Source organism: Glandiceps talaboti, chromosome 3 (genome assembly GCF_964340395.1).
Source record: "Glandiceps talaboti chromosome 3, keGlaTala1.1, whole genome shotgun sequence".
In the NCBI taxonomy this organism is placed as follows: Eukaryota; Metazoa; Hemichordata; class Enteropneusta; family Spengelidae; genus Glandiceps; species Glandiceps talaboti.
The window spans coordinates 29,968,825-29,981,454 of record NC_135551.1 but is presented as its reverse complement, the minus strand read 5'-3'; the positions used below and the strand labels follow the sequence as shown (position 1 = coordinate 29,981,454).

At 35.9% G+C, this 12,630-nt stretch overlaps 1 protein-coding gene across 2 annotated transcripts in view; it reads left to right on the top strand.

The window, feature by feature from the left end:
* The window catches only part of LOC144453993 (protein mono-ADP-ribosyltransferase PARP4-like), a 55,547-nt gene that overhangs the window by 23,155 nt on the left and 19,762 nt on the right, over positions 1–12,630 (top strand). For both annotated transcript variants that reach the window (XM_078145380.1, XM_078145379.1), the window contains exons 24-32: positions 2,770–2,850; positions 3,266–3,448; positions 4,190–4,306; positions 4,794–4,949; positions 6,845–6,929; positions 8,356–8,407; positions 8,661–8,842; positions 10,959–10,991; positions 11,487–11,837. In XM_078145380.1, coding sequence (XP_078001506.1) covers positions 2,770–2,850; positions 3,266–3,448; positions 4,190–4,306; positions 4,794–4,949; positions 6,845–6,929; positions 8,356–8,407; positions 8,661–8,842; positions 10,959–10,991; positions 11,487–11,837 — 1,240 coding nt within the window. The remainder of the gene's footprint in view (positions 1–2,769; positions 2,851–3,265; positions 3,449–4,189; positions 4,307–4,793; positions 4,950–6,844; positions 6,930–8,355; positions 8,408–8,660; positions 8,843–10,958; positions 10,992–11,486; positions 11,838–12,630) is intronic.

Here is a 12,630-nt window from a genome sequence, read left to right as displayed (position 1 = left end):
AGTCAGCACATCTTCATTTTTATTTTTTAAGATTTTTTTTTTGTAATTTGAAAAAAAAATGAATATGTTAATGAGCATAATGACCGACGCCATATTGGAAATCAGTCGACGAGACTTTAAGTAAACTGCCACTTTTCAAAAGACACTATTGACGTCAAACAAGCAATGTAATATGTGCTATTGTCATAATTCTACGCATTGGGCGCCCAAATGCATGAAGTGACAAGCGTTTATTCGAAACCGGGTTGTAAACTTCAAATCCAAATTCTGCACCCTTCTACATAATCAGCCAGTCCGCAACGTCCTTATTTGCATATTCTATCCTGATTCGACCAGAAGCTGAAGCTGACCTCATTTGACCGGGCGATTTTCCACAGCAAGTAACACAGGACGTTCTTGGTACTCACTAAAATCTCACTTCAGACCCACTATAAAAATGTGATGTTTTCAGAAAACATGTAACTTGTGATTAATTCTATATTGTCGTGCAATTTGGAGTGACAGTGAACCAGAATTAAGACAACTTGTGTAAGGAAGGCATGCGGTTGAAGTTATGCAAGAGCAGTCTAACTGCGGACTGTGAATCAACCAAATTTTGTTTATTGGCCGACAGTTCACATGTAAAGTTAAACGACATGAACGTGTCTTGCCATTTCCAAAATGCAAATATTTGGCAAGTAAAAATAATTAAAATAATCACAACTTTAATTTGGCTTCAGACTTTGCATTATGTTTTGCGTATCTTTCCCCGTTTTACATGTAAATCCGAAAAGGTTCTCTCGTCATGTCATCAGTGATCATACCGCGAGGGGCTGCTTTGAGTACGAGCGAAGTGAGGCATGTTGAGGTATTTTGTTGAGAATTATAAATATTGCGAAATGTCAAGTACAAGGTTTAAATACAATGGAATGATGAAAAAAATGGCCGAGTCTGCTGACAGGCGCCGCGCCGGTCACAAGAAACACTGTAAATTCCATCTTTCTTAGTTTCCGTACGGCGACAACCCCAGGTACCCGGATGCACGAGGGACTAACCCGGAAGCAAGTCGTTGTCAGCCATACGTTACAGTGGTAACATCGTCCGAGAAATCGCTGCGTTCAGAGTGTCATTATTCACAGAATTGTTGTTTTCGAGTGAAAACGCGTCTTGAATTGTATAAATCTAACAAATGAAGGCATGTCAAGTTATATTTTGAAAGTTGTATCGCTAGTTTGAGGCGATTTTCTCACGTACTATCGAGGCTTACTTGGACTTGCACCTTACTCCAGTTCATCGGGAAGTTTAGCCAGTCCGATAATTCTTTCTGGTTTAGTTTACAACACTTTTGATCACGCAGATTTTGTTGTTGTGATGAAAAGAAATTAAAAAAAAAGATCACTTCAACCATTTCGTTGTGTTTTCTTTATGAAAGGTAATAGAACATGAACGAGTGTTACCACTGTAACGTATGGCTGCCAGAATGACTCTCTTTCTGGTACTTGGCGGGGATTGTCGCCGTCCGGAAACTAAGATGGCGATTAATACATTTCTTCCCTATATATATCTACTACAACTTGTACAAGTTGAATGTTGTTGACTTGGTAAATTTGTTAGAAAATTCAAATTCAAATTGCCTCAAAATTATTTTAGATCCCTAGTTTATTTCATTCATCATTAAAATTTCCCAGGGTTAAAGCTGTAAGACAATGGAATTATTTATAGCCAACCTCAAAATCCTCTTTTTTTTTCTTTTTCTTGTGTGCATTTCCCAGTCATTTTTTTTCTGAGATTTTGTGCAATTTTTCATAACAGTAGATTTTTGTTATAAAATGGTGACTATGGTATAAAAGTACAATACATTACCAACTTCTGTGTAAAATGAGACATCATATGAACCACTAACCACTTTATTGCATCGCTAAAACAAAACTGCATAGTGAAGAGCTGAAGAACTGAACCACTTCTACGCGTCACCAAAATAAAAAATAAAACAAAAAAAAAACAGCGGAGCTATTCTGACCGATAGGTCGCTTGTTCATTCATACCATCTTATCCCGACAATGGAGCCTGTACTATTCTTTTTTCCAAACCAACTTTTTCTACAGCTCAGAGTCAGACAACTGTTGTACACAACCTTTACTTTAATCCTCATCTGACATTAGCCTTCAAGTTGTATACTACAGATCTTTGTCTTCTATTGTAGTCAGTCAAATATACAAGAAAAACCATATTGGAATTCCATTGGGTACACTAACAAGTCTCAAGTTATTCATTACAAATAATTCTCTATAACTTGAAACATAGCCTGAAAGATTCAGTTATTGTATCTGCTTATGTAATGTGTAATATGCTATATGTAATATGCCACATGTAATATGTTGTATATAATATGCTGTATGTAATATGCTATATGTAATATGCCACATGTAATATGTTGTATATAATATGCTGTATGTAATATGCTGTATGTAATATGCCATATGTAATATGCTATATGTAATATGCCACATGTAATATGTTGTATATAATATGCTGTATGTAATATGCTGTATGTAATATGCTCTATGTAATATGCTATATGTAATATGCTATATGTAATATGCCACATGTAATATGTTGTATATAATATGCTGTATGTAATATGCCATATGTAATATGCTGTATGGAATATGTAATATGTAATATGCAATATGTAATATGCTGTATGTAAATTATGCTATAAGTAATATGATGGTAGCAACTGGATCTTTCAGACTACTTCATACCCTGATTGAAAATTCTCAATTGCAGGCAACTCTCAAAGCAGAGATTGACCACAAAGAAGTGTCTACAATGGTGTCCACTGCTGAACTAAACATCACCAAGGGAAAGGTAAAATATATCAACTTCTTTTTTGAAACGAAATGATGTCTTACTTGAAATAGTTTAAACAAACTGATTTTAATTATTGTGTTTGTTTTGAAGTCAGGCTTTACTTTACAAAAGTAAAGTGAAAATAAATTGAAAAGTGTTTAAACATTTTGCTTCATAGTTAGCAGAAATAGTTAAACTGTGGTTGCTGACCTATTGGTGAAGTTGAAAATATGGACTTGAAATTCACTGTGAAAATAAAAAAATGAACATTCAATAGTGAAACTATAAAATTAAACTACTAGTACTACAACAAATCTACAGTTTTCAATTTCTATTATACCAGCCATCAACAAATTATACCCAATGGGATCCGGAGTGTCATTTTTTCATTGATAAATTTCACCCTATTTCAAATATGTTCTTCATTCCCAAGATCCTTCACCAATTGACAGCACGTGCCATAATTAGAGACTGGGAGGATGGGACTTTAGACATTGACAGAACTGAGCATGAGGTAAAGAAGAGTGAACAGAAAGATTTCATCATCAATATCAGCAAATTGTACTCCATTGTTACACAGTTTACAAGTTTTGTTGCCGTGGAAACAAGAGAAAAGGTAAGTCAGGGAGGTGAATGATGAACAACATGACAAGTTTGTTTAAAATCTTTTTGATAATTTGAGAATTTTTATGCTCCCTCCCCAATTCATGTTTATTTTGATAAATTCAAAAGTAGAAAAAAAAAGAAATTTAAAAACAATTTTTGTAAAGGTGAGGCTGATTTATCTTTTTTTCTTTCTTTATTTTATCTTATTTTTTAGGTACCCATAAAAATTATTTTCATGAATCCCAATTTTCATTACCGCCATAAAAGTTAGCAAAGTTTGACTTTGAAGAAGCTTACCATGGTGAAGGCTCTTGAAAGCCAGGTTTGCAAATTGTTAGTGCCCAGTGGGAGCCCAGAAGGCACTACTATGTTGGATCTCACCTATCCATCTCTCTGTCTGTGTATCCATTATCCCCAGTATCTCAATTATGTATGAGCAAATTCCAACCAAACCTGGCACAAAAATGTCAGATGCTATAGTCAGCATATATATGCATGTCACTTTATTTCACACCTTTGTGATAATGGCCAAATGGTAGCCATATTTGTTGCAAAAATTCAGATTGTGCCCACTAACTGTGGAAGGTTAATAGATAGAGACCTCATTTGACTTGTTACAGCTATTTTAGAGAGGATACAGATTTGGTGAAAAAAACTTTCCTAGGTCCCCTAAGTTGTAAAAGAAATGCAGTTAAAATTAAACCAGTCTTACTTTTCTTTCCATTTAATAATTTGATACTGATCTCTATAGGATGAAGAGTCATTGGGTCCTCGTGGGCCAACCATTGATGAGCTGGTTGCCAAGGAGGATGTTGATATTTTGAAATATTTGGGATGGAAAGAGATGGAAGTGGAGAAAGAAGCTGAGGTAAGCTATTTGTCATACCTTAACAAGGTTTGATATTAGGCTTAGTTATTTGTCATGCAGAGTGATTATGATCTGATTTTAGTTTAGTTTATATGTAGAATGTAGCAGTGGTCTGAATCTCGTTGACATCAGTGATATTTGGCCACCTAGCAACAGTGTGATTTAGGTCTGCACCAAAGAAGTATTTTCAAGCTGAGTATAAATAGAAATGTATGGTAGAATGATATAGGTATATATCTGCACAAATTTAGTTTGAAAAAAAAATAGTATACATCCTGTATTTTCTGTTTGAATTGAAAACATACAACATGGCTTGCATGTCAAGTTGTACACATTGATAGCTTACACATCTTACATACAACATGGCTTGCATGTCAAGTTGTACACATTGATAGCGTACACATCTTACATACATAACTCTAGTTGCATAGTTCAATTCATTATTTTGATGTCTGTGAATATTTAATGTTTTTTTGTGTTCTTTCAGTTGAGTTTGTCAGTTGAGGAAAAAGTGCAACAGCTTTTAGACAAAGGAAGTCGTGATGAGTCACTTTCTATGATTATACAAGCTGAACTGGCTTACCAGGAAGCCTATGACATGGCACAAGCAGAGTTGTCACCAAATCACCCTGTCAGATTAAAGGTGAGTATGGTATCATAAAAGGTTAAAGGTCAGCTGCGCAATAAAGGTCAATGGCTTGGTATTTAAGGTTAAAGGTCAGTGACATGACATGTAAGGTCAAAGGTCAGTGACTCAATATTTAAAGTTAAAGGTCAGTGACCTGACATGTAAGGTCAAAGGTCAGTGACTCAATATTCAAAGTTAAAGGTCAGTGACCTAACATGTAAGGTCAAAGGTCAGTGACCTGACATTTAAGGTTATAGACAAATAACTTAACTTTGGAAAGTTAATGGTCAGTGGTTTAATTCATGAAAGGTTAAAGGTCAGCAATGTATAACTACAGTGGAGTAACTGTGTGATATTCAGTATATATTCTCATTTCTAATGTATGTCCTTTATCTGATAGTTAGACTAAGACCACATTTTACACCACCCACAATCTAAAAGAAAAGAAAAGATTTTCCAATTTTCAGCTGAAAGAATATTCACTATCAATGGAAAACTGTTGTAAAAGTCTGCATGGACGTGTTTTGTGATTGGAAAAAAAAAACCTTGTGGGATTTTTTAGCACACATTTTTAGATGCCAATGGGGGAGGGTGCCGATTTAGTGAATTCAATGCCAGAAGTATCACTAAATATGCTCAATGTGTCCAAAAATATGAGCGAATTATGTGACCCTTATGAAAATTAAAGAATGTGGGTACGTACTAAAAGCTGTGCAGTGAGCACTGTGTGGCCATAACTACACAGCTCTGCATAGTACTAACAGCTGTGCAGCAAGCACTGTGTGGCTATAACTACACAGCTCTGCATAGTACTAACAGCTGTGCAGCAAGCACTGTGTGGCTATAACTACACAGCTCTGCATAGTACTAAAAGCTGTGCAGCAAGCACTGTGTGGCTATAACTACACAGCTCTGCATAGCACTAAAAGCTGTGCAGCAAGCACTGTGTGGCTATAACTACACAGTTCTGCATAGTACTAAAAGCTGTGCAGCAAGCACTGTGTGGCTATAACTACACAGTTCTGCATAGTACTAAAAGCTGTGCAGCAAGCACTGTGTGGCTATAACAACACAGCTCTGCATAGTACTAAAGCTGTGCAGCAAGCACTGTGGCTATAACTACACAGTTCTGCATAGTACTAAAAGCTGTGCAGCAAGCACTGTGTGGCTATAACTACACAGCTCTGCATAGTATGTACTAAAAGCTGTGCAGCAAGCACTGTGTGGCCATAACTACACAGCTCTGCATAGTACTAAAAGCTGTGCGCAGCAAGCACTGTGTGGCTATAACTACACAGCTCTGCATTGTACTAACAGCTGTGCAGCAAGCACTGTGTGGCTATAACTACACAGCTCTGCATTGTACTAATTAACAGCTGTGCAGCAAGCACTGTGTGGCTATAACCACACAGCTCTGGCTATAACTACACAGCTCTGCATAGTACTAAAAGCTGTGCAGCAAGCACTGTGTGGCTATAACTACACAGCTCTGCATTGTACTAACAGCTGTGCAGCAAGCACTGTGTGGCTATAACTACACAGCTTTGCATTGTACTAACAGCTGTGCAACAAGCACTGTGTGGCTATAACCACACAGCTCTGCATAGTACTAAAAGCTGTGCAGGGACTGTGCAGTAAAGCTAATTTACATATGAAAAAGAAGCTGTGTGGCACATGTGAAGAGCTGTATGGCACATGTGAGGAGCTGTACGGCACATGTGAGGAGCTATACGGCACATGTGAGGAGCTGTGCGGCACATGTGAGGAGCTGTACGGCACATGTGAGGAGCTGTATGGCACATGTGAGGAGCTGTACGGCACATGTTAGGAGCTGTGCGGCACGTGAGGAGCTGTGTGGGAAAGTTTTGCAAGAGGCCTTAAATATGTTGTTTTAATATTGTATTTTGTAGAGTGTATATGCTATGGCTGAATACTGTTACAAAGTAAAGGAGGATAGAAACAAAGCTGCTAGTCTTTTAAGTGATGCATATGATGGTAGGTCATTTATTTATCTTTTAAGAAAAAAACATTTGTTGGAATATTAAAGGCTGAGTTCAGATTGGGATTAAAATTAAGATGAGAGAAACAGTTGTCTGAAAGAACTATAGAACTGCTATGCTTATGAATTATAAATGTTTGTTTTTTAGCTTTCATCGCAGAGTATCTGAACATTTTCAACAATGATATGGCATAAATGTATACATTGTCAAGATAATGATAATGGTAGATAGTTGACATTGACTTTGTTACCATAGATAGTTGACATTGACTTTGTTACCATAGATAGTTGACATTGACTTTGTAACTGTAGATAGTTACCATAGATAGTCGACATTGACTTTGTTACGAATAGATAGTCGACATTGACTTTGTTACCATAGATAGTCGACATTGACTTTGTAACTGTAGATAGTTGACATTGACTTTGTTACCATAGATAGTCATCATTGACTTTGTTACCGTAGATAGTCGACATTGACTTTGTAACTGTAGATAGTTGACATTGACTTTGTAACTGTAGATAGTTGACATTGACTTTGTAACTGTAGATAGTCATCATTGACTTTGTTACCATAGATAGTTGACATTGACTTTGTTACCATAGATAGTCGACATTGACTTTGTTACGAATAGATAGTCGACATTGACTTTGTAACTGTAGATAGTTGGCATTGACTTTGTTACCATAGATAGTCATCATTGACTTTGTTACCGTAGATAGTCGACATTGACTTTGTAACTGTAGATAGTTGACATTGACTTTGTTACCATAGATAGTCGACATTGACTTTGTAACCACAGATAGTCGACATTGACTTTGTAACCGTAGCTAGTTGACATTGACTTTACCATAGATAGTCATCATTGACTTTGTTACCATAGATAGTTGACATTGACTTTGTTACCATAGATAGTTGACATTGACTTTGTTACCATAGATAGTCGACATTGACTTTGTTACCATAGATAGTTGACATTGACTTTGTTACCACAGATAGTTGACATTGACTTTGTTACCATAGATAGTTGACATTGACTTTGTTACCATAGATAGTTGACATTGACTTTGTAACTGTAGATAGTTGACATTGACTTTGTTACCATAGATAGTTGACATTGACTTTGTTACCATAGATAGTCGACATTGACTTTGTTACCATAGATAGTTGACATTGACTTTGTTACCATAGATAGTTGACATTGACTTTGTAACCGTAGATAGTTGACATTGACTTTGTTACCATAGATAGTTGACATTGACTTTGTTACCATAGATAGTTGACATTGACTTTGTAACCACAGATAGTCATTTTGTAACCATCAATATTACTTTCCGGAGTCATTGTGTCTTTAAAATAGAAATGTTTTTATAATTTGAGGCTTGCAATTATTTACACAAATAATTTCTTTTTTATTTCAGGCAGTTTTGTTGCAGGGGGTGATTCAGATGGGTTGACACAGAAATTGCTTGAGTAAGTTTTTATCTCCTTTTGCTGGTTATTTTACAACCATACTTATAATACAGTGAAATGAAGGGAACACACAATTGATGATAACTATGAGTGCTAGAAAGGTGGCATAAATGTCTCTACAAGTCAACAGATGAGTACAGGGCAAAAACTTGCAGCATGTCCCCTCGTAAATGACGTGTTTTGAGCATAGTTAACTGTAATTTGAGTGACTATGTCTTCTAAACACTTGTTTACAATTTGTTGTATTTTACAGTTTTACATTTGAGGTGGTATATGGCGAGAAAAGGATGATGTCACGTAGTGGCTCATTGCCTCATGATGAAGATGAAGTAGAGGAAGAGTGTTTGTATGATTTTGGACTATTTGAAGATGAAGTAGAGGAAGGGTGTGCATATTTTATTAAACCAGCGGAAGAGGAAGGGCATAGTCGTTCAAGTAAGAATACAATTAAAGTCAAAAACTGAGATTTAAAGAAGTACTGCAGAAGTCTTTTGGTCTAAAATTTGTTAGAGGTTTTTAGCACAACTGAACTGATAAGGTTCAATAGTGCTACAGGCATGGCTAAGTGTGTGTGTGTGTGTGTGTGTGTGTGTGTGTGTGTGTGTGTGTGTGTGTCTGTCTGTCTGTCTGTCTGTCTGTCTGTGTGTCTGTGTGTCTGTCTGTCTGTCTGTCTGTCTGTCTGTCTCTGTCTGTCTGTCTGTCTGTCTGTCTGTCTGTCTGTCTGTCTGTCTGTCTGTAAATAAATTAAAGTCAAAAACTCCTAGACCGATTGCCATAATATTTGGTGGGTACATTACCTTGGGTGTCTAGTTTGTCTTTGTAAATAATCAAGTATAAACAGAGTATATGACAGTGACCTCTGAGATAACTCCTAAGTGGTGCAATAGACACATTCACAAATTTGTCGCTCATTGAGAAATGGTGTGATTCAAAATTTGGAGTCGCCAGTTTGGCTAAAGTAGCACAAGTGTGAGTCGCAAGTCAACACTGCAGCATCAACACTGCATCCAGAAACATCCCCACCAAGATTCAGTCCCATTCACCATGCACTTTTCAAGATATATGTTTTTCACCAAAATTGAGATGTTTGGACATAATTTGCATATCGCCGGTGGGATCATGTTGTGAATAAACTTTAAACCAAACATCCCCAGATGCATCCTCATTAAATTTCAGCCAAATCTGTTTAGTAAATTTGGAATTATACATTTTTGACAAAAAAGACTCACATTATGCCCTAATTTGCCTATCACTGATGGGATCATCATGTCATGAACTTCGTAATCTAAACACCCCTAAGATTAGGTACCCAACAGATTTGAGACCAATCTGCCCCATAGTTTTGGAGTTTAAGTTTTAGAGTTCAAGTGTTTTGACCAAAAACCACACTTTTTAACCCAAATCACACATCTGTGGTAAGATCATTTTGATTTGAACAATTTCCCAACTGTGAACTGACCACAGCTGATGCTATACATTGATATCTGTATACAGTATGGTAATGTGTGAATTACATGCCAAACATAGTGCAGTAGACTTTCAACTAGATTCTTCAACGTCGTCAAAAAAGTATAACAGCCTCATATACCTTTTGATAGAATGGTGATGTTGTGTCCCATCATTAGTTTTTTCTTCAATTTTACTCTGAAAACACTTTTAGTTAGTAGTTTGACATCATACATCATACAACGATAAAAATATGCATTTTCCAAAATGGCGGGTAGTGACATCATAAGCTATTGCGAGGTTTTGGTGTACTCAACAGAAAAGTATAGCAAGTCTTATGTATTATGAGATTTCGTCAAAGGTGCAATGTATATGTGTACGTATACGCAACCTTTTTGAGTTTTGAAACTGTACTCATCTTTGGATATTTATTTGAATTTTTTAAAACTTTTCTGAGAAATCTAATCAAAAACTGTGATTGAAAAAAATCAATGTGCAAAGATTGAGTTTATAGATACAGACAAGGGTTACAATACAGAATTGTGTACAACAGTTTTATTCTATTTATACAAATACAAAGGCAACAATATTGTACCTTTGCTAGCAGAAAGTCCGCATATATCGACTCAAATATTTCATGATTGTAACATAATAATGATCTAAAAGGGCCACCAAATGCAGCCATTTCAATTCTAAGATCTTCAACTTCAGCTTTTGAACCCCACCCACACCAAATATGCATCGGAACAAGACTACGCCCATAGCAACAGCTAAATAGCTAAATACAGTTGTGCTACAACAACATGTGTGGCGCTATTTTTTACTATTAATTTCTTTTAAATCATGTCTCCATTCAGTCACATATAATTAAAGTATTTGAGGGGAATGTGTCTTCTACAAAGACTTGTTTAAATTATTTTTAAAGCAATTTTTCAGTGAAGATTTGTTCAGTATAATCATTTTAAACATGTCAATGAAAGTAATGCAATCTTTCAAACATGCATTTGCGCCTTACACTAAGTTTAATTGTTGTTTTATGTAAATATTTCCACTCTCGGCCCGTGCCACTTTAACTAATTCTTTGTAATGTTTCATTATATTACAGAACATCGAGGTTGGATAGATGATGACGTTTATGGTTTGTATACCCATAAATTACCCTAACCTAACTGCCATTTTTGGATTTTTTTCAAGTAGAAAAACATAGTGAAGCTGTTTTATCAAACAAAAATCCAAAATAAATACCAAATTCTCATCCATATGGCCATTTTAAAATGCCCCTGATACAAAAGGGATGCAATAAATAAATATATTGTACAGTGCTTGTGTAGTGTGGATAGCTCAGTAAAACAAGTCTTTGGGCTACACTGGCACTGTAAGTTTATAAAGAGGCAGAACCCATTACTAAAAAGGTTAATTTTCCATTGTAGTATATTAGCATGGTGAATTGAGAATTGTTTGTGTTGTTCATCATTGCATATTTATAGCCTCAACAAATAGTAAATGTACATAAAGTTTATATGCTGTGATGTCGATTGACTGCATAGTTATAGCCTAGGCTAATAGTACATGTACATGAAGTTATGCTTCGCTGTCTGCTGTTTTTGACTGCATACTTAATTATTTCCTTCAGAATGTCTTGGTGAAGAATATTCAGTTTTATCCTCAGATGACGATGAGGATTCAGGAGAAGAGGAGGAAGAAGAAGAAGGTGCCCCTGTGATCATTGACAGTGGTTCACTATTTACAAAAGCTGGTTTTAGTGGATTGAGTAAGCCTCAGTCTGTATTTCCTTCAGCAGTTGGACGTCCTCGTCATCAAGGAGTAATGGTTGGCATGGGACAAAAAGATAGTTACGTGGGATTTGAAGCTGCTGGGAGCCCAAAGCTTGGGGCAGTTAAATACAAAGCTGCTGCACCTCCAGAGCCAATGTGGCAATCTTTGGAGAGGCCAAGCAATGTTATGTACAGTTGTCAAGATAATGGTAATTCAAATATTATTCCCCTAATATTTTTCTTAGTTCAACCAAGGAAAATATGAGTAACCTAAGGGGCCTTGTCACTATGAGTCATTAAACGAGTAGTGACAAACCCTCTGGTCATGAGTATTTTCCAGCTGAATGAAAAAAAATATTAGGAAATAATAAAATTATGCCTCCTTAAGCATAATGGGAAAATAATGGTGATTTGTAATGTTTTGACTCATATTTTGAATCAGTGATATAGACAGGTTGTCATGAGGTAGAATGATAATCCGTATTTTCTGTTCAAAGACAATATCCTGGCTTGCGTATATTATAATATATGTACAATAATATATGTACAATATAATGTATGTACAATAACAAACATTTTGCACATATATTAATCTTGTGCAATTTATTGAGTTACAAAGAAGGACTTGGCATATGTTGATTATTTCAGGTCATTCAAACTATATTCCAGAACATGATAGCCACATGGTTTCCACAATATTAACTTTATTTCATGCCCCAATAATCATCTTTCAGAGTTAAAACGGGATACATTACCTGTATCCTTGGAACAAAGTCTAGAAATGCATCGAGAGTTAAAACGGGAACGAAGGCTGGGAATGCCTGAAAAAAAAAATGAAATATAAAAAGTTCACAATTGATAACAAGTATACAATCAATTTGCTGCATGGAGCTACTGAACAGTACAGTGATCAATGATTAGGGTAAAAAAATATGGGTGGATTGATCTGAAATTTGGCAGGAATATTCTTAAAGGCATGACTGCCTGTGCATGGCACCCTAT